Source organism: Phalacrocorax aristotelis, chromosome 23 (assembly GCF_949628215.1).
Source record: "Phalacrocorax aristotelis chromosome 23, bGulAri2.1, whole genome shotgun sequence".
Lineage (NCBI taxonomy): Eukaryota > Metazoa > Chordata > Aves > Suliformes > Phalacrocoracidae > Phalacrocorax > Phalacrocorax aristotelis.
In genome coordinates, this window is record NC_134298.1 from 2,449,901 (window position 1) to 2,476,746 (window position 26,846).

Consider the following 26,846-nt stretch of genomic DNA (forward strand, 5'->3'; position numbering starts at 1 on the left):
CTCTCGTGCTGCCCAGCCCAATTTCATCCAGAATGCCTTTGAAATTTAATGCGGCTCTTCAGTGTGCTTCGTTAGCTGTTGTTAACAGCTGTTCTCACCAGCCTCGGACTGCCGGGCTCCTACTCCAGCATACTCTGGAGAATAGTTTGTAAGTCATTGGCCATGCTGTTGCCGGTTAACTTTCCATGTTAGGCTGTTAATCGTCTCCTGTTACCGCTTCCTCCTTTATCTCAAGTGGAAGTTATCTCTGGAGAAGATCTAGAGTGTTCAGGGTTCAGTTATACAGTTTGTCTGTGTAAGGAAAAATGTGATAATTAGCCCGTGGTTACCCAAGGAGCAGTGCAAAATCTGCAGGGTAAGCCTTTCTTCCCTCTCGCTTCACACCTCTGTTTTCAAACACTTAATCCTAATAACTGTAAGTGTTTGGATGTATGACTTGTCCACTTGGCACAAGAGTATTGAAGTCTTTGTTAGAGGTGGCCTGATCTGGTGTCACAGGACATTGTGCTTGTCGGGCAAGTTATTATAGCCCCTGCTTGGTTTAATAGAAGTACCTTCAAAAAAGTGAGGGCACTGGATTGCATCGTATCTGCAGGACTCTTCAGTCTGGGGAGCTTTTGCGCAAGGAAGACGGCCTTTATAAAGTCAAAATCAGAACATGGTTTTAATTTAAGTACCGTATCAAAAAATGCAGCTTTGAAAGTTGTAGAAATACAGGCGGGTTGACAAGTGCTGGCTGCAGGCTCGCTCGCCGGGAACCAAATCCTTCCCAGGTAACACTCTCTGGGGTCCTGAGGCTTTGGTCCTGCTCCTGGATCACCCTGTCTCCTCCAAGGACTGAACCTCGCCCCTCATCCTTGCAACAGTGCACACGGGTCACAGTTTCAGAGGGCTCAGAGATCATGGAAGATGTGAAAAAATATTGCGAAGGTTTTATTTTTGAGTATAGAACTGACAATTAATAAGCTTTAATTATGCTGCCTTTTTGCTGGCAGCAGCTCAGTTCCTTGTGGGAGGGACAGAGAGAGCAAAAGAGTAAGAAGCAGCTTCAATTAGTGACCTAAGTGTTTGCACTAGCTAAGGAGCACTTAATTACCTGTCAGCAGCTTGTGTTCTCCTGGTCACAAGTGTTTACACAGGGAGCCAGTAATTCCACCTGTTTCCCTCTTGTGCTGCAGGAATTCAGGGATAATTATGTGCAGCAATTTAAAGGTAGCTAGCTCTTCTCCGAATGTAAGCGTCACGAGAAGATGCATACACCCAGAAGACAGTCAAGTGGATATCAGCACCTATGGGAAATGCTGGTCTAAAAAGAGTCCGTATCTCCTTTCAGCATCAGGACCGGGGCATGATAATAGTACGCCACAAGCTTGACCTCACTGCGTATAAGCCGGGCTGCTGAGGCAGTGCCTCACAAAAGCACCGAAGTAGATTTATAAGCTGCCAGGTCATTTTCAGGTAGGTTTTTTGCGGAGCGGCTCAGTAAGCAGCTCGCGCTGGCTGTCATGCGATGCTGCACTGAACTTGGCAGCAGTACGTTTGCTCTGACCTCTGTTTCCCAGTGATCTGAATAAGCCTGTTGGCTCCTCGTGTCCGTGGCAGGATTTTAGCCCCAGAGAAACTTGCATGACTTAAGGAGGGCTTTAACTGAACTCAAGGTCAGGCAGACTCTTCTAATCGTCTAACCTAATCTCTTGCACTGCACGAGCTCTGGAAGCTCACCCAGCAATACAGAAGATTGCTTAATACTGAACTCTTGGTGTAATACGGACGTCGCTCAGTGCATCGCCTTGGTAAGAGCAGGACCTGCGCCAAGACGGACGAGATCAGGGAGAGCATCAGCACCTTCCTCCTGAGGGGTCGCACCTAGGCTCGCTCCTTTTGATCCTCTGTTGGGTTTTTAGTTTTGTGTACAGCACACTTCCATTCCAGGCTCTCTGCTCCAGCGACTGCCTGCTCGTGTATTAAGAGAGCTGGCTGCCGTACCATTCTGCCGCCAACTCCTCATTTCTAGCTGTTGTATTAACGGATGCCCTGGGTGTTGTCAACTGTTTTCCTATTAGTGTGTTTTGCATATAAAGCTGTTGGAGGTAGAAAAGAGAAGCTCTGGGACTGCAAAGGGGAAGGAGACCAGTTCAATCCACCGCAGATGGGAAGGGAGAATCACGAGACTCAGAACAGATCTGTTTTGCAAAAACGATTGGTTTTATCTTTTACTGAAACCCCTCACCAGCCACTTCTGTCACTCGCAAACAAAAAATTACATTGCAAAAAGCCGAGATCCTCAGATGCAGTTTTTAAATTAGATTGAGGAACATTCCTGGTTTGTGGTGTTAGCAGAAGGTATCTGAAAGTGGCAAGATGAGTGTGAGATAGTCCTCTTGCAAGTTACGGCTTGAGGGATCCATTTGCCATTTTGGTAGTGCTACCACCGAGCTCTACAGCTAGCTCACATGCGGGCATTCCCCTCGAGACTGGAGGAATGATTCTTTTCCCAGAGATTATTTCACAGTGGTGGCATCTTATCTTGTCACTGCAGTGGCTCTTCAGAAAACATATAGGAAGCCTCTTGAAGTGATGTGATAGCCTTGGAACAAAGAGTTAATCTATTGCTAGTGGAAGCATTTGCTTTGCAACTCATTTCTCCCCATTTGCAGCTCAATTTTTCAATTTATCACAGGGAGCAATGTGAAAGATTTAACTCTGGTAAGCCCAGAGGAGGATGGAAGCTGATTAGAGACTGGGGTGGGGGAAGATATTTTGCTCAGCTGGAATGACTGCAGCAAAATAAATTAATACTGAATGCTTGAGCTGTAGATATTTGATTTGTTAATGGCTTTAGCTTTGCAGGCATTTAGTTGATGTAGCAAATTGCTCGGTGCCATGTGTAAATCTGCTGATTTCTCCTCGCACAGGCTCTGAAATATAGAAGCATAAAATATTGATAATTCTGCCTACTAAAAGATGGATACGATAATGGTAAGCCTACCACCGTTTGGTACCTCCAAACAGCATTTGACACGGCTCGGGGATTGTAGTTATTCATCCTTGCCACAGTCTCGTGAAGTGGTTAGTGTCCCTGTTAGCCTGGGAACCTACGGATCTGTGACGGCCTGTCTTACTCTTAGAATAATTCCATTTTGCCAAACTTGCCTGTATTTGGAGAAAGTTCTGTAGGAGCATAAGACCCTGTAGGTCACCAGGTCCGTTGTCCTGCAACCATGGCAGTGCGCCGCAGAGTCCCCGTGGGCTGTTGGCAAAGGAGAGGGATGAACCCAAAGGCACGGGGGTTCCGGAGCCGTTTGCTATAATGGCGACGTTGTTGGAGTCGCTGCAGTGGTGCTGCCTCTGACTGCCAGGAACTACAGCCGCTGGCGTTAGTACCAATCTACATGAAGCAGCAGGTTGGGGGTGGGAAGGAAAGAGGTTCATCAACAGAAATAGCATTTAAGTAAAAACGGTACCCTCCACTGCAAGGAAAGATAGGAAGAAGGATCAGTTCTTTCACAGCTGAGAATGCAAATTGTGCCAGACAGTAATTAAAAGCATTTGACTGTGCCTAGTAACGTGTCTGCGCTCTAAAGCTTGCATCCTAAGCCTGCTCGGGAACAGACCCGTTTTTATTCCAGGGAGATGGAGGGCACCAGCAGCCTCGCTGGCGGGTCACGAGCAGCCGCTCAGCCCTCCGCCATCCCTCCCCAGCGTTCCTCTCCGTTTGGTCTGAATCATCTCTTGCACCTTCCCCGGGCCTCGCCGAAAGCTCTGATGTGCTCCTGAGATCATTTAAAAGCCTGTCTAACGGGGCAGGGGTGTTGATACAGACCGTGATTTCCAACATGAGATCGCCCTGCCTCCTGAGCAAGAAGTTGAGTTCCAGACAGTAGGGATTCGCTGTGTTTCCAGGTTGGGTAGCTGATGAGAAACGTTTGAATGTGTACATCCACGCTGTGTTTACATAGGTGTTGTCCTCCAGTGGAGTCACGTAATACCCTGAAATGAAAATGATAAGTTGTTGCAACAAAAATGCAAATGCTGAATGTGGTGGGAATCAGCCTGGCAACATGCATTTCCCCTCCAAATTTTTAATTTCTATAAGCAAAAATCTTTTCGTTTATGCACCTGTTTTTCATGCTGGCTTTGCCACAAGGATGAGTATTTTTCACATGAGCCAACACAGTTATTTCAGCTATTTCTGCAGATCCAAAATTCTTGTTTAATAAGTTAGGCAAAGGAAATGCGGAAATAGGTCAGGTATTTAAATAAGACGTAGTTGTCTCTCATCACAGCAAGTTGCCTTTTTTCCTGCCTATGTGAATTGCACTAATGTGTCGGTGAATAAAGACAAGAGAACAAAGGGAAGCAGAAGTGCCAGCATTTCTGTTCTGGGAATGCAGCTTCAGAGCCCTTTGCAGAAGTGATACTGAGACTACTCTGGAACATCTCAGCAAATGCTCCTGAAATAATAAAAACTGAATTGGCTGCCCAGCCTCTCTGAGTACACAAGACCTACTTAAAATCCTGCCCGTCGTTTTGCTGCCACATAAAAAATTGATTTGCCTGTGTAGCCTAAGTCCCGGTTCTAAGCAGCATCCTTGATGCCTTGCAGGGCATCATGAATCCATAATATGAAGGAAACATAGTGAAAGTTTGGTGCTCTTAGGAATCATCTGGCTTGAAAGGTAAAGAAATAGGCTGACTTTAATCATTAGTTACAGGGTGAGATTTTTCAGCTCGGTTCTTTGTTCTGGGGAGTGCCGGTGGCTGATACTAAGCTCCTGGCAGGTTGGCTGTCACCTTGGCTTAGGCTAATCTGACTGCTCTTGGTCCTCGGAGAGGACGTTAGGAGTCCAGAATTAAATTCCTCTTCTTAAATACCTATGTGGGTTCTGTGTGCTACTGGAAGGGCTTTGGTTCATGACTTGTAAGTTTTGTGATGGAAGGAAAATCTTTCTTACAAAATCCGCCTCATCGTTTCTTCTCCCCAGGCTTCGTGTCTTCAAACCTGATTCACTCCGATGCTTTTGACTGGAACAGTAATGGCTTTTGTTGTGCCTCAAATTTGATTAGACCGAAAATGTTTCACTGGGATGCTGTAACGCTGATACAGAGGTGATGTCAGTACAGGGTCTGGCTGGTTTCCCACATGGACAATTTTATGTGACGGAGTTTTTGAGGCAGTAGAAGCAACTTTTCCTACATTATAGGTACGGAGGCTGCTCACAACCTTGTGCCGTCCAACCCTTTCTTTCTTCCTTCCTGTTGTTTCTGAAATCCCCCACTTCTTCCTTAACTTGCCCACCTCATGATGCCTGCTGCGGTTACTGCTCTTGTCTTCTTTTCTCTGTGATCCAAACTCTCCTCTGCGTTAATGACCAACCATCCCTGTCTTTTGGCCATCCCGTTCTGGGAAGCAGAGGCCAGATTTTCTCAAGACTTCAAAAAATAATAGTGTTGCTGGGGAAGTTTGGTGTAGACGAGGTGCCTCAGCCCCTGACGTCCTGAGAACGGTTGTAAACCTGTTAAAGCATCATCCCTAAAATACCATCTGCCTCTGGGACTCTGCTGGTAGCCCATGGGGAGGTTGGCAGCCAAAACCAAATGCACTGAGTCACTCCATGTTCTGGGTTCTTGTTCCTGAGACCGCTGCTCCTAAGCTCCCCTCTGACCTTCCGAGCATCTGTTGTCTTTAAAATCCCTTTCTAAGCCCTGCATTCTTCTTCGGGCTCCCCCGAAAGGCCCTGGGTGTGCTCTTGCCCCAGGAAATAGGAGGGAAGCAGCAGTTGGTTAAAAAGCTAAAACCTGAATGTGATGATGGAGCAATCGAGAGGTCTGTGCCCTGAGTCACCCTGACTCGTTGCTTATCCTTCCCCTTCCCGTCCATCATCCTCTGCCTGATGAGTCTTCCCTGCCTTGTTCCGCAGGGTCCGGTACATGTTTTAAACTGCCTTTGGTTTGGGAGGCACCTGGCAGAGTGATGTGTTTGCAGGAAACACCGTGCTGCCTGCAATGTCCCTGCTGCCACGTCCTTCCCCATCAGATGGCTCCCAAGGGGGACAGCGTAAAGCTGAGGGGTGGAAGAATCACTGTGCTCCAGTGATCCTTCTTTTGGCCATAGAAAGAAGCGTTTTTAACAGTAGGGGGACCTCAGTGAACCTCCTCAACATCAGGTTAAAAGCCTGTCATTAATTGAAGGATGATTCAGCTTCCTCAGCTAAAATGTCACAGTGTGGATGCTGGGAGAGGAGGAGCCATCTTCCTCACTCGCATAATGCCGTGATAACCCGAGCACACCCCACCCCTCTGCGCTCGCCTTTGATAAAAATTCATGGTTTAGCTTTCAGGAACAAGCTGATGGTTGTGGGCTGGATAGCCCTGATACTGCCTGCCTAAATCATTGGGGAAAACGCTCCTGTGTGTCGCTGGTTGCCAGTGAAAATGTGACCTTTTATCAGGCAATATGTGATAAAAATCTCTTCGCACAGGGAGGGTGAACAGGAACGTTGCTTCTCTCTGGGAGAAAAGCTGCAAGAGAATGCAGCACAATAACACCTCTTTTTTTAATAGCATTTTTCTATCCCCTGAAGCTTTAGCTAATTTCTCTCTTTTCTATTAGAAAAGGAGAAAAATCTAGGTTTTCAGTTCAGATCTGGAAATAGAGAGGCAGGATTAAGCACAGCTGTTGCAGGTCAGAGGAGCCGAGGAGGGGAGACGTCTCCCATGCTGACAGAGCAAGGTCATACCGACGGCCAGAGGTGCGTGCCTCCTTGTCGGAAGTCTGCCTTCAGGGTCAGGGTAGTTCAGCGTTGCTACTGGGCAGAGTGGTCCAGAGGACTGGGAAGCCACTGGCATTTTAACGTGATGTCACCTCGTCCTGCACTAAGTAGGTCATGGTGACACCCTGCCTGAAGCATCCTCTGCACCAGTGCTGCTGCTGCCGCAGCGGTGGTGAGCAGGACCAGCCCCAGTAAACTTTTAAAAAAACCTCAGAAAGGGGAATTAATGCAGAATTAGCTTTTGCAGGGGTTATCCGGGGTGCACCGAGCAGCGATCATAGGAGGCAGTAAATGAACCCATCTCTCGCTCTGCATCAGCCCCTGGTTGGCTGGCAGAAATGAAGCATCAGATGGGATGATGAATATCCAGGTTGCTATAGTGACTGAGAGCTGTAGTGCTAAAAGCAGTCGTTCTCCATCACCCCCTCCCTGCACACACACACGAGCTGTCACACACTGTTCAAAGGGAGACGGGTGAATTATGCCCGTGCTGGAGCCACGGTGTGGTGCCGAGCGAGTGCACCTGGTGGTGGATGTTCCCCGGGATGTCAGAGCCCTCCTATTAAATCCCCGGCTCTGGCTTTAATGAGCTCAGCGCCGATGTGTGCAGAATATAATGGAGCTGGGCTGTTTGCCTGCGCAGCAGCTCGGCGTTTCATGGGCTGCAGGGCGGGAGCGCAGCCAGGACGGCTGGGGACAATGACAGCCAGGTCCTCGGCACGGCCACGCTGCGGAGGCGTTATTGAACCAAAGCTTTCAGAGCCGTGGGTGGGGTGCGACGACGCAACCTTGCTGCCCAGCCCCTGGGCACGGGGAGAGCCCTCGCACCGTCGTCCTTGTGGCCACGAGCCCCTGGACCCACGTGTTTCCCACGGCTCCGGTGCCATCGCAGCCATCGGTGCCAGCAGAAGCCGAGCCTGTGGCTTCACCTCAGCAAATTGCCCTCCCGCTTATCTGTGCTGGCTTCCTGGCATTATCTTAAAGGATGATTAAAAAAAAGGGGGGGGGGGGGGGAGAGACCTTCAAAAGTGTGCACACTTCTGATTTTTTTAATAATAATTCTAGGGTATCTCTGTGAAGCTCAGTGGCAGCTTCCCCCGTTTTGTGACTTCAGACCTCTGCCAGACTCTAAAAATACCCGTTTAATTCACAGCCCTGCATGTACCAGTGGGGAAGGTAGAGTTGCTCATCCATCAGCGTGACTATAGGTGATGTCTGTATCGAAGGGAAACGGCAGGGCAACAGCAGCGCTTCGCTGTGGCATCGGTTTCCAACATACTGCACCCATCAGCTGTTTCGACCACTGTTTGATACTGGAAAGTTGTTGCTCCCTTGTAAATTCGAGTGGTAAATAGTTGAATAACACCACGCGTACTGTCCTCACTGTCAGCATCCTATACCTCACGTTCTTGCAGGGGTCGGGTAAATACATCCCAGATGACTGAAATGTGCTGGATTCTCTTTGAAGTTTTTCTTTTCTCTGAATTTCTTCCTTCCTTAAACTTCAAAACTTCACCCAGCAGCATTTTATCAGCATCTGCTAACCAGGCCGAGAGTATCCTTCCAGGAGGGACGTTGCAAATGTGGGCTGCGCACACCCCAACAAATGCGGGTCCGGAGAATTCAGCCCGCTGGCTGGCTGAGGGCGAGGAGCGGAGCCAAAAAGAAAATGTAAGGAAAGACTTTTGCTGCTTCTCAGCCTGCCTGGGAATTGAGGTCCGTGATGTCCTAAATGGGAAGCAAGTCTGCGCTCATCTTCCTAAGTGGTCTTATTTTATTTATGTGCTGGTGCATTTATAATGCAGGATTCTTGGCATAACCCCGTGAATGAGCCGATGTTCTGCTTTTACTCTGTCTCCAGCCAAGGACTTTGAATCATATTTTTGGCGTAGTGGTTTTTATAAAATATGTAACGCTCCGGCATCTTGCGGCCACGTTTGCTCCTGCTAAAGCAGAAAGCCGGATGAGAGCTGACTCTCAAAAGCTTTGCCAGGACTCAGAATAGCTGAGAAAATATGACTAATTGGAGACCTCAGAAAAAGCTGTAGTTATATATTGGTGCTGCACCCCGGGAAGGCTGCTGATGTTGAGAACCGGGTCAGTTTGAGTAGATGAAGGCGTGTCGGCAGGGCAGACCACGGAGGGGAGGACGTTACGCAGCCGTAGAAGTCGTTTCTTACCTAACAAGATCAGTCATTTCATAATTCTGCGCCAGAACTGGTTTCTGCTCCTTGCAGAGGCAGGTGCTGCTGGTGTAGCCGCAGATGACACATTTCTTCTCGTGTTGTTGCTGAAACCTCATGGGTGTTTGAGAGGATGGAAAAAACGTGGGCACCTTCCCCCCTGCCACCCCGCTCCCACGTCCGCGGGGAGCACAAACCCCACATGTCTGGCACCCCGTCCTTTCACTTTCCTCCACGCAGTTGCCTATTGCCAGTCTGTAAATCTTCAGCACGCTGAAGACTTGGTGCAAAACTTACAATTTTAGCTGTAGAGAGAATGCAAAATACACTGAATTTTGCAGGGCATTTAATGCCTACAGTATCAGACTGCACATGGCGACCAGGGGAGGGGAGAGGAGCAGTATGTGGATTCTAGAGTTCCCTGCAGTCCCGAGCACTCGGGCTGGGCATGCGGCATCTCGGGGTGCCTCCTGTTAGGGTGTTAGATGAATAACCCATGAATTTAGGCAGAGCCCTGGTCGGTGGGTAGTGTCGTGGCACTCCCATGGCGGCTGGGAGCTCCCTTCTCCACCCCCACTCAGGGCTTTGGAAATTTTTCATTTTGCCTGCTGGAGGGAATAAAATATTTAACGCACTGTGTGTGCTTTTTTTTTTTCTTTTTTGAAAGCTGCTTTGTTGATGAGAATTCCCAGGAAATACCCTATTTAAGTGAACGTGCGTTTTTCATCCAGAAAACCATTGACCAGCTTTAGCGAGCGCTTCCTAAGGGATAAATTACATCAGGCGTTGAATGCTGATGGCACAAGGAGAGAAAAAAAAGACTGAGACTTCTCCATTTGAAGTGTGTAGAAGAATTCTCAGCTGCCATAGGAGCAGAACTCAGGGAGCATCAGCAGCGGCTGCAGGAACCCGCTGCCTCCTGCCTGCCGCGGGCAGGGGGCTGGTGCTGCCCCGAGCCTTGAGTTCGCAGCCAGTGTGGCTGTGCTGGGTGGGCAGGGAGGGGATTAACAGCCCAAGCATGGTAACGAGACCGGGGTACAGTTTATAGCTGAGCTTCAGTGCCGAAAGGGCGTCTTTGCCACCCCAAAGTCCAACGCCTTCAGCCTGGGGGCGGTGGCTGAGTTAGGGCTGGGGTTTGGGAGTTGAGTGGATGAGCGTTTGCCCGGGTTCAGCTGGAGGATGAAGCTTCGATGAGTTTTTGATCCTTTTCTTGAATTTCATGTGATATGGGATAGTTGCGTTCACTTTTCATTTCCATCAGATTCCCCAGGGAGGGAGGAGAGGGGATGTTAGGGTACACCACACAGCGTGCTTGCGAAGCGATGTGTCAAAACCACTTTTTGCGGCTTTCCCACCATAAAGCACGGGCTTTGGGGTGCAGTCCCCATGGGGAGCGAGGCTGTTTGGCTTGGACCTGACCCCTATTAACCTGCTTTTTAGCTGCTTAGGTCTTTCTTTGTATCGTGGCTGTTACCCCAAGTTCCTGATGAGGGTGAGCAGCCCCGGAGGGGGGAGGAGCAGCCCCCGCCCCATCACCCTGGGGATCCTCCTTTGCCCAGAAGCACGTGAACCAAATGGTTTTGCTGGAAGAGACAGAAATATTTTACAGCTCGCTGACTTTTCAGAAAGCACTCTCTGGCTAGCGAGGATGGATGCAGAAATGTCCCAGTTACTAAATAAATTAAGAACAAACCGCAGCTCACTGGCACTGCTCTGGGACTGCCTGACCTTGGGTTCAAGCAGGAATAAATGCATTTTAAGAACGAGAGAGCCAAACATGTAATGGACTAGGTTTACACCTCAGCTAGAGGGGAAGGATTAGACCTGGATCTACCACAGACACATCATGAAAAAAGCACATCAGTATTGTGGCAGCTGCTGTCTTCTTAGGAAAGTGGCTTTCATGGTTCAGACATGAATAAAAGGAACCGCCTCGGTGCAGCAGCCGGACGCCAGCACACTAGAGTATTAATAGCTGACTTTGCTTTTGCCTTGCTGTGTGCCATCGGACATATGTAACGCTCTTCGCTGGGAATATACAGCTATTAACAAATCTTGTTTTGCATTAAAAGCTCAAAAATAGAGTTGCTGACGCACTCGCTAGGGTGATGTGGTAATATGTGGTACCGTACGGTTCCCAAAACCGAGGGCGAGTGGCTCTGTGGTTTGGGCTGGTAAATAAATGTCAATGTGAGCTGCGGAGAAAAGTGACACATGTTCGAGTCTGAGCCAGAAAAGATTGAAAGCCACTTTTTAAGTGGCATGGTTGAGTTTTCAGTGGAACGACATGGGATTGCAACTTGTAGCCTGGTTCTTCTCTTGCAGATTAAAATATTGCTTTTGAAAAGCCATTTCTTCGAGTTTCTGAGGCGATTTGCCTGAACAGACCACAAGGTACAACACTGTGTTAGAAATAGGCCGTAAATATCTGCTGGTTTTGGAAGACAAAAAAAAATCCATGATACCAAGTGTCACTTGACTGCACATAGTTTTGAAAAATCATACAGTGAGAGAGGACCTGCCTGCTTAACTCAGTTGACCTTTCTTGGCATTAAAATGCCTGGAGGACTTGTTCTGACCTTTGACTATGGAAATTTGCCTTTTGATCCTGACTTGAGATCTCCTTTATTCACGTCTGACTTCTTTGTAGTCTCTCTTTTCCATAGCTTTGATCCATCTTAATGTCTAGTCTCTGCCAAGACCACCTGATACAGAAGAGCTCTGCAACGCGAACAGCCTACGTCCCTAAAAAATGAGTAACAGTTTGAGAAAACATCCTGTTGTCCCGTGCTTTCGCTGTGCGAGAGCTCAGAGAGGGTTTCACAAGGCAGATTATGAAAACTCGTTGTGGTTTAGGACGTTGTCATGTCGCTTCAGCGCATGTGTGCGTAATGCAGCACGTGCTGAATGGGCGGCACGCTACCTACCACGCGTGTTCATCCCCTGCGATCCGCTGCTCTTGAGTTACGAGCAGAGAGGATTGGTCTGCACCCAAAAATGGGTCCCGGTTAATCTCCTCACCCTGCACTTCTCGGTTTTGGTAACCAAACCCAGGGGCTGAAGAGTGCTGCCAGCTGCAGCTTCAGGGCTGCACTAAAAAGGGACTGCTGGCTGGAGGGGCGTTTCCTTTGGTGGGGCTAATGCAGTCCAGCAGCCAGTGCGAGGAGGCAAAGAGGATGTTAAATTATTTTCTCGGGTACTCAGGGTAGTAAATCATTGCCTTTAACCAGTAGCTACGTGAGCCAGCGTGTTTTAATAAGAGCTGGGTGAGAAGAGGTGTTTTCTCCCTCTGATGGCAGGGGATTTGAGCAGAGCAAAGAAGGATGAAGCGTGCCAAGGAGTCACAGGGGTGATGCTGTCAAAATCATCCCGAGTCTTAGGGAAATTTATGCCTCAAGTGTGTAAATCTCTTCTGGAAGTGGGAGCCGGTGCTTCGAAGCTGCGCACACTTCAAATGCTTCTGCCCCCCTGAGAGGCAGCGGGAGAACAGAGAAGATGAAGCATGCCGGAGTGCCGGCAGCCCGCGGGCTCTGCACACTAGCAGCAGGACATCTCCCTCCCTGGAATGAAATATCCACCCAGGATTATTTACATGTGATGCGCTTCACGCCGGGGCTCCCCAGGGGTGGTGCTTGCCCTGGCTCCCCAGAGCAGGGGATGCTTCTGTGCCCGTCCTGCGCACGGAGCGGCTCTCCCGGCGTGGTGCTTTGCTCCTCCTGCGAAGCTGAGAGGTTACAGCGAGTGACAGAAAATGCACACGAGTTTCGCAGGTTTCGCACTTGTACATGTTGAGAAACTACATGTTCCTATTTTTGTCTCCGTTTAAGCTATTGTGGGGTTAATTTTCACAGTGAGAACTATAACTTTTGAGTCTGAATATCCCCAGTATCATTGTCCTGCAACTTGCAGAAAACCATGAGTGGTCAGATGAGATATATCTCCCCCGTCCCTCCCCTGCCAAATATGCAGCCGGCACAGCCAGTGAGCTTTAAAACCTCATGCAGAAAACAATTATCTTTTCAAAAAATGACACCTGTTGTAGCCCAGATATGCAAATATTTATCATCTGTGTTATATCCGGTGTCATTTTAGATCCTGCTCATTTTTTCTCACCTCTGTGCCACCAGCAGCAGTGAGTACCGCGGCGTGGAGTGATCCACAGCAGCGAGGTTACACATTGCCTGGAAAACCATTTTAACCCACCTCGAAATTCTCAATATTGCTGTTTGTCAATTTGGCCGTTGTTAGGAAGCAGAGCCTTGAAAGCTGCCTTTTTTTAGACCTCTCTAGTTTCTCTCCCTGCTTCTTACGTATTTTCTTCATGCAGAATATAGCTACTGCTTTTTTGGTTTCTTTTTTATAGCCTCCCATCATCTGTGAGCATTTTATTTTTTTTGTCATCGCTAACCCCCTCGAAGGCTGCAGCCAGTATCCAGATGAGGCTGCAGCACTGGTTTATGTAAGGTGTTACCATTTTTTCAGTATTATCCATCCTCCTCCTAATGCTTCCTAACATCTTGTTTGCAGCTGCGTGCTCTCGTGAAGTCTTAACCGAGTAGTCCTCAGTGACGCCTCTTTCCAGAGGCCTTGTTCTACACTCTAGAGAGATTTGACCGGTTAAAAAAATCCCCTCCAGACTACATCCAGTTTGGTTTATTACTGCTGAGCCCTCCTCTCGCACTGCATCGCATGCTTAGCCTCATTTAAATCCCTCTGGTTTGTTGTCATGAAAATCAGGCACTTACTGGGCTTGAGTTTGCCATCTTCTACCCGAATTTTGCTTCCTAAAAAGAACTTATTTCCTGCCCCGTGACTGCATTAGCTCCATTCACAGGCGGGCAGCACCTCATTTAAAGACCCTGGAAAATCTGCATAAACCACCCGTTCCTCCCGTCTTCCCAGCCCAGTGGGTGATGGGGCTGGGTCTCCGGAGCACCCCAGAGTGGTCAGGTACCGCTGCCCCCGGGCCGGCGTGTTCCCGCTCTCTGCAGCCCGCTGTGCTTCCTGATGGAGCTCACAGCTACAAGTGAAGACTGTCTCCTTGACGAGTGCTTTGCTGTATCTTCAGGCCGATTACAGCTCCTTGCAAGGCAGTCCGGGTCTTCTGTGTTTGCTCTTGAGCATGTTGCATGTTTAACGTTTATTTAACAATACATTTATTTAACTTTCTAGTCTTACACCGCTGTCCTCGCAGGAACTCCCTCTGCTCTTTCTCCGTTCCTTCTCTTCACTGTTTTGCTTCCCACCGCTTATTGGTGACATAGATGCTTTTGTATTATCAACAGCGCTGACAGATGTCTGTGGCCATTTATGCGCTACTTGGCTTGTGTTTTCCCTGAGGTCCTAGATTAAATGCTCAGTCAAAACTCTAGTATTTCATGGGCCAGCAGTCTGTTTCCACTTGGAGTCATCTCTTCTCCGCTGGTTTCCCTTTTGCCAGCGTTCACCGGGGTGTCTAATCAGCTCTCGCTGTATTTCTAACGAAGCTCTCGCTCCATGATGTGGTTCTGCCGTGTACGCAGACACTGTTGGTGCGCCGCCCGCGGTGCTTCGCGCACGCGCATGTCGCACCCAGAGCCATCGCCTCGACTGTTGGCCATTAACGCTGATGAGCGCGAGTCAGCGGATGAGCGAAGTGAGCGGATAAAGGCAGTTTGCGTGCTGTGATGGTTGGGAGCAGATGAAGGAAGAGAGGTAACCCAGTCCTGCAGACTTCACTGAGCCGTGAAATCCAGAGAGCAAAGAGAAGTCCCTGCCTGCACAACCAGCTGAGATCAGTGGCCGTGGCTTGAACGGCCAGGATGTCGAGAGAGGCTGTTTCCGCCCAGAAATCTTGTTTGCAGTTATATAAAAAGACCTGTGTTTTCAGAAAACACCAACACCTTGGTGTTTATTATATACAGAAATAATTATCATGTGCTTTATTATATAGAGAAATTATCATGTGGTTCCCCGGCAGGACTGGAGCAGCGCTGGGGTTGATCCTGACTTTCCCATGAACGCTCCCTTTTTTTCCTTTATGCTTTTCTGGGCAGTTTCACGCCTGGATGCTGGGGGCTGGCAGAGTCTCAGCCAGCGCTTCCATCTCACTGTCTCTTCTAATGGAATCACTGTTAAAAATAAGTAATTCTATTTCCCAGAAGATGCCCGGCAGCAGCGTCCGTCATTTTGTCCTAATTGACTTGACTTCCGTCGATGTGCAGGTTACCTCAGGGCTTGGTGAAGGGCCAAACCTGCCATCAGACGGGGCTGGTCTTGGGCAGAGCTGTGCCTGGTACCTCCATGAGCGCTGACGTCTTGTAGATGGTCTCCTAAACGCGTGTCTGTACAAGGGAGACGGCAGAAGTGTCTCGGAAGCCTGTTAAGGGCTTACTAAAATAGGGCCTGATGTCTGCAACAAATTCTCCTATGCAGGTTGTAGTGGGGCCAATCTAGCGACAGCTCCGGGGGCTCCCGGCCGTCCCGCTGTCGGCTCTGCAGGGGAGGGCTCTCCGGCCGGCACACACGGCAGCTCTGGGGGGTGCTGGGACGCAGTAAGCGTGAGGTGGATGAAACCAAAAGGATGAGGAAAAGGGTGCAACTGCCTTTTGAGGGTGTAACATGCAGGCAGTCTTTGCCTGCTAAACGGCGGGGCGAGCTTGGACGTTGCTTTTGATAAGAAACTGGGTCTGAACCAACACAGGATCCTTGAATCAAGTAGATCTGCAGGATGAAAGAAGAGACTGGCATTTCGACTGCCATAGCGGGGTCTTCGTCTGCGGTTAAAGGACAAATCTTGGCATTCAGAGAATCTGGGTTTAACTCTTCATGCTGACAGTTTTCTGCGGCCTTGGGCACGTCACTTAGCTTTCTGCACTGTGACTGTGTCTCCAGCTGCAAAATAGTCATAAATACATTCAGTTCTGCCCTTAAGTCTTGAAATGACAAGATCTTCCACCTCTAATATGGAACCCAGTTGGTCCTTTAAATTGTCAGAAGGCCAAAAGATTATTTGCAAGTAAGCTTGAAACTTAATAGTGCAAACTACCTTCTACCTAAATTTCACCTTAACGACCTTTTCCTGACAATCATCTTATTGAGATGGCGAGGTGGAAGAGCAAAGTACCATGGTGGGACAGGATTTTACAGTGAAAACTCACTTTAGCCCAAGTTTGAGTGAAAGCCTTTGCGCCAGCGGTGTCTTGCTGCGGGTCTTGCCGAGCACCAGTGATCCCCAAGGGTATTTTCACTCTCTGTTGCCCTTGTCTATGAACAACTTCGTTGCACTTCCAGGGTTACACCGGACCATCTCCATCTCAAATTCTTCCTTTGGAAGCTAAATTCTGCAGGAACTTGAGGAAGCATCTCCCCAGCTGGGCCATCCGTAAAATCTCATTGTAGTGGTGAGATTTGGAAGGTCTTTTAGTCTGAGTTGGGGCTGATGCAGGTGGCTCTTTCCTCCCTTTCGGTCAATAAGTCAACCATCTCGCTCCAGGGCAGCCAGCGGCTGTCATCTCCCCGTTGTGCCACCGCCCCAACAGGTGTGGTGCTGATGTGATTGACAGACTGGAAACCAAACTGCCATCTCCTCCAACCTCTTCCTTGCTGGCCAGTCACCAGGCACAGGAGCAGCATCCAAGAGACTCGAGGTCCTGGCACATGGAGCTGCTTGTGGAGCTGGTGGCAGGGTTCAGTGTTGCGTTGCCTAGTGAGGAAGACCAAGGACGGGGTTTGCAGTCCCTGTGCAGACTTGCAGACCTGTGGATTGCGTTGGGTGCCATTCAAGAGCTGTCCTGCTCCTCCAGCACAAGGTTTTGAGGCTGAAACCTCACCTGATGAAAAGCGACATGATCAAGAGTGAATGAGTTCTGTCATGGTGGGATCTGGAAAACATGGCAGGGGAAGTGAATCCCTTGTTTAATGGAAATGTTACACGGAGTGAAAATCAGAGCATCTGCTCCAGAGCCCACTATCCCAGGACAGCGTTAGCTTCACATAGACATTTGTTCAGTTGAGTCTCTTCATTCACAAGCAGGAGCTGGGACCGAGAGAGATTTGGCTTCCTGCTGAAGGTCCCAGAGCCACAGGGCTCAAAATACCTCAAGGACCTTCTGATTTCCAGGCATGGGTCCTGCCTGTGGCCAAAATTCAGGTTGATGTTGTTCCTCTCCCCTCATTTGGGCTGCTTATTGCTCTGCAAAAGGGTCAACAGAGTTGGACAGTTAATAGCGACAGAGCCTCTGTCTTCTTCCCTATAATTTGATGAGAGCAGTGGGAAAGAGGAAGGAAAGTCGTCAGCCCTTATCCTTGTTACAGACACTTGATGCTAAACCTGCTCTCCAGGCACATGATGGCAGGAGTTTCTGAGAGGCTGCTCTGCGTATGCGGCTTGTTCTGCTAAGACATGGTAAAAATAGCAAGCTAAGCAGGGATTTTAGCCTCAACTCACTGAGGCAAGAGTAAATAAGTATTAAATACCTGGGACCGCATGAGGGCTTGGTGTGCTGCTGCCCTGCCATACCCCCCCAACCAAACCCCGCTCGTTTTCATGGAAGCAGTGAACATATTATTTGGAAGCAGCATAAAAAGGTGGCTTATGGGATGTGACACGTCCTGAACGGTCTTAAAGAAGTGAAAACGAAGCCTGTGCTGCACAAAGGACTTACGCTGCAACAGTGAAAATCCTGTAACAGCTAAAGCAAGGCAAGACCTCGGGTCTGGAAGCAAAACACAGCAAAACAGAAACCCAGCCTGTCCTCCTCAGTGTATTTAGAGCACCAAGAGAGTCTTGAAACCACTCAATATTATACTAAGAAATTCTGGAAATTCAGGAATTTGAAGTGCGGGTGAAGTCACAGAAGAGATTTCCCGAAGGCCAAGTCCCTGGACATCTCCTGCTGCCCCAGGCTGGCAGTGGCTCGGGGGCGGTGGATCTGCTGTAGGCGTTTCTCCTGCAGATTCACTCCCCTGCCTCCTGACGGCCGCTCTTTGCTGGTCCAGAGGGCTCGTGGCTGGAGCTGGCACATCAGCCGCACCTCATCTCCATCCCCCGCCGAGGGAGCAGCCGCGCGTGGCTCTGCTTCCAGTACCAGGAAATTATTTGTCATATAAACCAGTGGCTTTTATGGCCTTTAGCAAAGGGGGACATCCTCGCCGGCCATCCCTGGCCCTGTCTTGGCTGGAGCAGAGATGGGACAGCCATCTGGCCGTGCTGTCCTGGGCTCCTCTGCAGGCAGCGACCCGAACAGCCAAGGGAAAACCAAGCGGGGTGGCAGAAGCTCCTGATTTCACTCGTGAGACTCACTGTTAGCACCAAAGCTGGGTTAAAGGGTTAAAGAGCTGGGGAATGGTTTGCAGTGACACCGGTTTGTGCCGGCACCTGTGCCCAGCCGGCCACTGCCTCCGTTCAGGGTGCTCCGACCTCAGGAGGGTGCATGCTCGGTCGGTCAGTCTGTCTGCCTGCCTGTCTGGACAGGGAAGTTAGAAAAAACGAAAAGCCAAAGCAACCCTACCTGTGATTCTTTTAGCTATTTCATGCTGTACTTTTAACCTCTGAGCTCAGAACAAGGAATGTCATCATTATTGTAATTATAGAGCAGGAGCGATTGCTCGCGAGGTCGTCTGGCGAGCAGCGGCCGAGCTGGCAGCAGACCCCAGGCCTTCTGCAACGCGGCCTGTGCTTTGCCCGTGAAGCGATATCCCCCCATCAGCACTGAGCCCGATGCCAGCGTCCCTGGCGCATGCCTCGCCGCATGGGAGCCCTTCACGTGCGGGAGTGGGGCTCAACCAGGCCTGAAAGCTGGGCTTAGAGCTGAGGCTTGGCTTAACGCAGCGTGCTGGGTTTGATGCGGGATGTGTCCTGACCCGAAAACACCTCTCGCTGCCTTGCACCGAGGTGTGAGCAACGGTGCCAAGCGCATCCCAGCCCTCCTGCCTGACTCTTCGTTTCCCTTTTGCCTTTGCAGGGAGAAACGCGCTCTGCAAGTCAGCGTCACCAACCCGGTCCAGTGCAGCCTGCACGGGCGGAAATGCACCGTCTCCGTGGAAACCAAGATTAACCAATCCCAACCGGATTTCACCAAGCATCGTTCCGGTTTCGTCCTCTGCGTGCCGGGGAATTAGCATCCCCCTCCCGCCAGCCCGGGGAGAGAGAGAGCGCGCAGAGGAAAAACAGACTGGGGCTTTGATTGCCCTCCCCGTGCCTTGGACTTTTCAAGGGATTAATTTAGAGATGCTCAGCTGTGGCTTGGTCATGCACCTAAAAAGATCTCCAAAGCTAGAGGTTTAGAAACCCAAATTCAGGAGAGGGTTTTACTACCGCATGCAACAAAGGCTTAAAATAGCCAGTGACCTGCATCCATCTTACAAAACAGGCCAGAATATCAGGAAAGTGCTTCTCAATTAGTCCCAAAAAAAAAGCATTTATAGGTACTTACACCCTTTCCTCCCTTTCCCACGTTGATTTCTTAAACCCCCTCCATTATTCCCTTCTGTGGTTCTTTTTTTGTGTGTCATTTTTGCAATATTATGCAGCCTCCACCGGAGGAACCAAAGATACCCGGCTCAGGGCGTCTGGTCCTCTAAGGCCAAATCCCAGTGGACCCGGAGCCAGGTTTGGAAAGGAGGGCTGGCTCCCCACGCCGGGGAGACACTCCACGCTCTCCCAGCCCTGCCGGCACACACAGCGTTGGGCTGGTACGTGGACGCGCACCTCTAGACTTGCTGCTTTCCTGCCTGGAGGTCACTAACCCATCAAGGCACCTTGGTTGGAGACGTCCACCAGCAGAAAGGAGAGTGGGATTCACAGAGGTTTTATTTTCTTAATCCTCCATTGCTTTTGCCTTAATTACCCTCTGTGGGCACCCAAAAATCTGGTGGGTTCCCATTTGGACCAAGTGGCCTTGCTGACTTTTTAGATGATCCACGTGGCGTCATGTTAGTCCCGGCGATGAGGTTCAGGGTGGGCTGAAAGGACCCACTGCCGGTGGGTGATTCTGGAAACACGTGGAGCCTGTGGGGGGGGGGGCTGAGGCTGCGGCTCCCTCGCTTTGCACTATTCACACTATCTCCGGGCACGACCGTCTGCACCAGGCGAGGGGCGGCGGCACGAACTCGACCTGCAGCCGTCGAGGCTGGTCCCTTCCAGGTTGCCCTGGGAATTCCCGGCTGCGGGTGTTGGACGCTGGGCGTTGCGCGTCACCTCGTGCGGTGGCATCGCGTCTCCCCAGTGCGCAGCGCCCGCGGCTTGGCTAACCTTGAGCTTGGTGTTCGCGGGAGGGCCGTAGAGACTAACAAGCTTTTTATTGCCACTGTGTTCCGGGCTGCTGCTGTGGATTTGGTGTGGAGGAGGCCACGTGACGTTGCGGGGCTGTGGGGATTATACATACTGAGTCCTGGCACTGCTGGTCAGGTCAGGATTACCAGCCTGGTGGCTGCGGGGGTGGGGGGGGGCTGTGAGGTGACCCCACCTCGGGAGCGCCCGTCTCCAGCCCAGACCCGAATGGGGAGTACTTGGTCAAGTGAGCATTTTAGGACTTCAAAAGCCTGGAAGAGGCGCTTTGCCTAGCGACTTGTTAATTAAAGGCTTCCCAAAGCCATGCAAGGACAGCGTTTGTACCTGGCCACCACGGAGACCCAAGGCTGAGGGTACCTCGAGCGTAGCGAATCTCTACGTCTGTATTTTAGTGGGATAAACATAATCCCTCCTGTGCTCTTCGCCACGGAGGCCCCACGCCAGACCCCTCCCATTCACGTGGTCCCAGCCTCGGAGCAGCCCCACCAGCATCCCAGCGCCGCACCCCGGCCACCGGCAGCTCCGGGCCGCGCAGCGGGCGCCTGCGCCGGGGCCCTGCGCCTCGGCTCTGCCCGAGGCCTCGGGAAGACGCGCCTCCAGATGTCAGCAAGTGCGAGTCACCCACCACCCACCGCTGCGGGCGGCAGGAGCCTGGCGGCACCGTCGGAGCCTGGAGGTGCCGTCCCACCCTGGCGACAGCTCCGCACCTTGCCGAGCCCGCGCGGGGGCTCGGGCCCACCGAGGAGCCGCCGCCGCCTCATTTAATCCCAGCAGCAGCTCCTCAGCGGGAGCGACGCCGGGCGGAGGCGGGGGACCCCCAGCTCCAGCCTCCCGGGGAAGCACCAGGAGGCAAAGCCGCGTCAGCGCTGGGCCTTTGGATTTGCACTCCTCGCTTTCCCTATCTGCTAGTCCAAGCGTCCCCCAGTAACGCTAACCCCTAGGCAAGGTAGTGGCAGGAGATTTAATCAGCACTTTTATACACTATCCCGCCAACGAAATGGTTGTATCGAATCATGATGGACAGCAATAAATCGCAGGGTTAGGAAATTTCTAATACTACAAGATGGCAATATTGGATGTGATGAAATGTGTCTTTATAAAATATATTATCTGTTCCTGCTCTGGTTTTATAGATATATATATAAATATATATAAAAATATATATATATTCCTGGTTTTTCCCATAAATTAACTATTTCTAAATTGAATTTCGATTTTCAGCCTGGGGCTTTTTTTTTTTTTTAAATCACTGATATTTTAATGTGTAAAAGAGCAGGAAAAAAAGCGCCTTACTATAATGGACCTGGGGTTTGTTTATGTAATTCACTGTAATAAATTTAAAAAGAAAAAACCCAATTGGTTGCCTCCCGCTATGGTGGTGCCGGTTTCTGCCGGGCGCGGTGGCTCGGGGAGGACGACGCGCCGCCGGGAAGTAGAGTTTTGGCGTCCCAATAACCCGGTTTTTCACCTCGGCCGTGCCGGGTCCGATGCTCCTCCTGGCCCCGCGGCGCCCCGCCGGCCCCCGCGAAGGGGCGACCCCGGCACGCGGCTAAACCCGCGGGCGCGTTAAAGCCCTCGCTCGCCAAGGCAAATCGATTTCCCCGCGCCGCGAAGGGGCCTCAGAGGCTTGGGGCTGCAGAAAAGACTCCGCCACGAGCCGCTGCCGTGTAATGGATGGTCAGTGCATTTTTATTTAATCAGCACAGTACAAAAATAAATAAAAATAAGGGGAGGGGATTAAATTACAGGCACACTGAGCCCCATGACACAGTCGGTCAGGTTATAAACCACACATACTTACAAACACACTATACACATACATACAAAATGAGACGAATATAAATTAATAAGTAACAATACCCACCAATTTGGTCAACAAAGATCTACAGAAGAGATTGCACTAAAAAAACGTACGTACACATGTATCATTAGCAGGGTCCAATGTACAGCGATGGAGAGCTTCAAGTGAAAAATCGAAAATAAAAATAAATGGCACGTTATTTCTCCCGCTCGCTCCAAGTGTAACTCCCGATGGACCAGAACTAAACTAGAACTGTGCACACGGAGAAAAATTCAAAAAAATAATAAAACCCAAAAAAACTTAGCAGTCCCCAGGCCTGATAAGGGAACACCAGCTCAAGCCTGCGGTATCGGGTGGTGTCGGGTCTTTGTGCATGGGTGTAGATTTTACAGCCAGCTCCCGGTAAGGTTTTTTTCGATTATTATTTTTTTTTATGTTGTTTTTTTTCCTTTTTTTTTTTGAAGACACAAAATGCTCCTGTTTGCATGCGCAATACCACTGTAAAAGCAACAATGAAAGAATAAAGAAGAGTTTTTCTTCCCCCCCCCCCCGTAGGTTAGGAGTTTGTTGGGTTTTTTTTTTTTTTTCCTTTTTTTTGTTCTAAAAGTATTCATATAGCAGCATGTAGATTCTTTCCTTGCTTGCACACTCAAGTAGATCCTTTACACAATACTCATGATCAGTGCACGATGGGAACAAGACATTTCACATTGATGTCATGATACAGTAGCGGTTATTTCCCTTAACCCAGACCCGCTCGGGAAATTCGAGTCTCTTCAAAGAAAATAAATAAAGGGGAGGGGGGCGGGGGCCGGGCCGCGTCTGTCCCGTTACCGGCCGCTCCGGCAAGTCACGATCGGCCCCGTTCAGCCGCCCCCGCCGGAGCCTTCGGAGCGTTGCTTTTCTCCTTTTTTCTTTTTTGTTTTTCCTCCTTCCCCCCCCCCCCCCCCCAACCTGGTCTTTGTCTCGGCGATGCGGTGGCCGGTCCCGCACCCGCCGCTGCAGCCGCCGCCGGCCCGCGGAGCCCCGCTCCGCTCCGCGCCCCCGCCCGGGGCTCCCGGGGGAGGGTCCCGGGGGGGGGGGGGGTCCCGGGGGTCCACCCCTTCCACGAATCGCTGAACCCGACCCGGCGGCGGAGCCGCGGCGTCCCCGGGCCCGCGGGGTGGGGAAGGGGCGGCGGCAGCGGCCCGGGGTGGGGGTCCGGGGGTCCGCGCTCCGCTCCGGCCCCGTGTGTGGCCCCCCCCCCCCCCCCAGCGCCGGGGCGGCTGCAGCTCCCGCCTCCCCCCGCCCGCAGCAGCCCCCGGGAAGCGGCTCCGCGCCGGGGCCGGGCCGGGCGATCCCCCGGGGCCGGCGGGGCCGGGCGGGCGGCGGGCGGGCGCTCACCGGTCGAGGCCGATGAGCAGCCGGCCCTTCTCCTCGGCGCCGCTCTCCTTCTTGAGGTCGGCGAAGACCTGCGTGAAGTAGTGCGGGTCGGCGTTGACCTGCAGCATCTTGGGGCTCATGAGGTCGATGATGGAGAGGCAGCGGTCCCAGAAGGCCTCCTTACAGCTCTCCACCAGGAAGGGCTTGAGCGGGTAGGAGATCTCGTTGCCCATGTAGGAGTAGGAGAGGTACAGGCAGGTGAGCAGCACTGCCTGCAGTTCGTGGTCGCTGGCCACCTCGGCCGAGATGACGTCCCGGCAGAGCATGTAGAGGAAGACCACGTTGGCCGGCGTGATGAAGCCCTGGTCCTGCCAGCCCTGCAGCAGCAGCGAGCGGTCCACGGAGCGCAGCCAGAGGACGGGGTCGGTGGGCGAGAGGTGCTTCAGCCGGTAGCAGCGGCGGCAGAGGAACTCGCCCAGGCAGCGCAGCAGCTCGCTGGTGGACGCCTGCACCACGACCCGGCGCGGGGTGGCGGCGGCGGCGGCGGGCGCGGCCGGCGGCACCTTCTGGGCCGAGGCGAGGGCGGCGGCGGCGGCGGCGGGGGGCGGCGGGGGGGCGAAGGTGGCGAGGTTGGCGCAGGAGAGCGACTTCTTCAGGTTCTCGTTGTTGAGGTGGGTCACGTTGCTCTGGTACCCGCCGTTGGGCTGCACCTTCTTGGAGCTCTTCTTCTTGGCGGAGACGGCGGCGATGCGCTTCCAGGGCAGCACCGAGATCAGCGAGTGCCGCTTCAGGCCCTTCTCCTTCGCGTTCTTGCTGTTCTGCACCGCCGTGTAGTGCCCCACCGTGGCCGCCCCCTCCTCGAACAGCGGGGCCTTCCGGTAGCTCGGCGACAGCGACAGCACCGTGCCCATGGCGCCGGCCGACCGGCGGGCCCCGCCGCCCGCCCCCGGCCCCGGCCCCGGCCCCGGCCCCGGCCCCGGCCCGGCCCCGGCCCCGGCGCGGCCCCGCGCTCGCTGCCCGCTCCGCCGCCGCGGCCGCCGCTCAGCGCCGCGCCTCGCCCCGCCCCGCCGCTGCGCGCGCTCCCGGCGGCGCAGTGCGCGTCCCCGCCGCCCCGCCCCGCGCCGCCACGTGCGCCCGCCGCGCCGGCGGGAAAGGGGCGGGCGGCTCCGCCCCCCCCACCGCCCAGGCCGCGCCCCCGCCGCCCTGCCCTCGGCGGCTAGGCCCCGCCCCCCGCCGCCCGGAGCCCGCCCTCCGCCTCTCAGACCGCGCCCCCGCCTGCCCTGAATGGCTGCGCCCCGCCCCCGCCGAGCAGGCCGCGCCCTCCGCCCTACCCTGACGGACTAGGCTCCGCCCCTACCGCCTAGGCCCCGCCTCTCCGCGCTCCCCAGACCACCTGTGCCCCGTTCCCGCCCCGCTGGCCCCGCCCCCTCAGCCCGGCCGGTCACCGCCCCCTGGCCCGGGCCCGCGCGGCCGGCGGGGGAAAAATATTTTTAAAAACACAAAGAAAAACAGATGAGCCGAAACCGAACTAAAGCTCAAACCCCGCCGCCCGGCCCCGCCCCGCCCCCGCCCGGGCGCGGCTCCCCCCCCCGCTCGGGCCGCGGGTCCCCGGTGGCTCCGCGGGCGCCGGGGCTCGGCTGTGCCCGGGGCGGAACGGCAAAGGCCGCGGAGGGCGTGAAGCAGAAGCGCCGCCGGGCCCTGCGTGCCCCGGTCCGGCCCCACGGGCGGCCCGGCCCCACGGGACCGCGCAGCCGGGGGGAGCCCCCGCCGGGCCCCGCACGCCGGGCCCGGGGCGCCCCTTCCCCGCGGGGCCGGGGAACAGCAGCGGCTCCGGCCCGAGCAGCACCGGCCGGTACGACGCGAGGCCGCCGGAGCCGCGCCCGGCCTTGGCACGGCCGGCAGCGACGCGCAAAGGCCGCTCCCACGCGGGACACCCCGCGCCGAGCCCGGCCAAGGCAGAGGCTGCTGGGCCCCAGCTGCGGCCACGGCGACCCGAGCACCCACGGGTGTCACCTCCCCCCTTCCGAGGCGATGCTGCTGCGTCTGGCTGAGGACCTACGCTGAGCTTAAACTATACTCTTCCATCCATGGAAGCCACCACTGCCACGGACGAGAGGCTACCCCGTCCCACACCACGAAAGGCATCTTCAAACCCCCCCAAAACCTCCCAGCACCAGGGGTCCAAGGACAGCCCGGGGAAGCGGGGGGACCCTGGCAAAGGCTGTCCCCAAAAGCGCTGCGCACAGGCAGTGCCCCACGGGCGCCGTGGCGGGCGCCCACCTGGGACCAGCCCACTGCACGTTTGGGGTTTAAAGCACGTCGGAGGTCAAGAAAAATCTCACTGTGGGTCAAAGCTCCACCAAAGCTGCTGCTCCTGGCGGGTTGGTGCCGTGCGCGGCCGGGCCGTGGCCAGGTGCTGATGGCCCTGCAGGTTCAGGCTGCGGACGTGCAGGAAAAACCAGGGGGGATTTTCCTGATCCACCTCTTTTCCCCGTCCCATGCTCAGGCGGTGCCTTTCTCAGCACCTTGACCTCCGTGGCCTCAGCTTGTGCCGGTGCTCGGCCACGGGATGTGGCAGTTTGAAACACAGAGCAGGGCTTGAAACCCCACCTGTCCCCACGCGCGCCGGTCCCGGGGCGGCTCTGGGAGGCAGCTCGGGACCCACCGCGGTACCGATGCCTTGAGGACAGACCTGTCCCAAAGCACCAAAACCCCACGTGTCCTTCAAAGTGCACCCGGTGGGAGCTGGTCTAAGGGTGGTCAGAATGTCTCCTCTTCGTATATCCTCTTCACAAACAGCTTTAGAGGCTTTTCCGCGCAATGATCCGAAGGGGACCGTGCAAGCCCAGCCCGAGCAGCACTGCTGTTACGGAGAAATCCCTTTGCCCATTAAAAATATTACACGGGCCCAAGCAGCATGAAACTCACCTTTGTAGGAAAGCCTGCTTCTTGAGTTAAGCCTTTGGCTTACACTTCAAAAGCAGTTTAACAAGCAGCCCTACCATTTAAGCTTTTTTGGCCCTAATTTTAATACACTTGGAGATGGAAGGCAGGTGCTCAGACGCCTCGGAAAATCCAGAGGCTTTCGGCAGGTAGTTTGAGTGACTAACATGCAATTAAACCTCCTTGACCCCGCCAAGGCAGCCCAGCCGTCTCCCAGCCAGCGTCACCGTGGACCTGCTACGTCGTCCTCACTCCTGGTCGGGCCTCCTCAGCCTCCGGCACAGGGGTTCGCCTGCTCCCTCCTCGTCACCCGCTGGGTCAGGACGGATTCTGCCCCCTGGAGCGACGACAGCGGAGCTGGACGCTGCTCTTGGCGGGGACACGCAGGACTTCACGCCAGCTCCACCTCAACGCGGTGCGTGCGACTGGCACCACGGCACGCGCAGCCTTTGGCTCTGCTTCCATGGGTTAATCTCCCCCCAGCCTAAATCAGCGAATCACGTCCACGGCTA

General features: G+C 53.2%; 2 protein-coding genes across 2 annotated transcripts in view; one reads left to right on the forward strand and one right to left on the reverse strand.

Annotated features, from left to right (window-relative positions):
• The window catches only part of MYO1D (myosin ID), a 163,504-nt gene extending 144,078 nt beyond the window's left edge, over positions 1–19,426 (forward strand). The window contains exon 22 of the mRNA XM_075116550.1: positions 18,901–19,426. Coding sequence (XP_074972651.1) covers positions 18,901–19,057 — 157 coding nt within the window. The 3' untranslated portion in view covers positions 19,058–19,426. The remainder of the gene's footprint in view (positions 1–18,900) is intronic.
• A 2,463-nt stretch (positions 19,427–21,889) lies between these two features.
• On the reverse strand, positions 21,890–24,373 carry CDK5R1 (cyclin dependent kinase 5 regulatory subunit 1). The gene has a single exon (XM_075116553.1). The coding sequence runs from the start codon at positions 24,300–24,302 to the stop codon at positions 23,409–23,411; it is 894 nt and encodes a 297-aa protein (XP_074972654.1). The 5' UTR covers positions 24,303–24,373; the 3' UTR covers positions 21,890–23,408.
• Between the last annotated feature and the right edge of the window lie 2,473 nt (positions 24,374–26,846).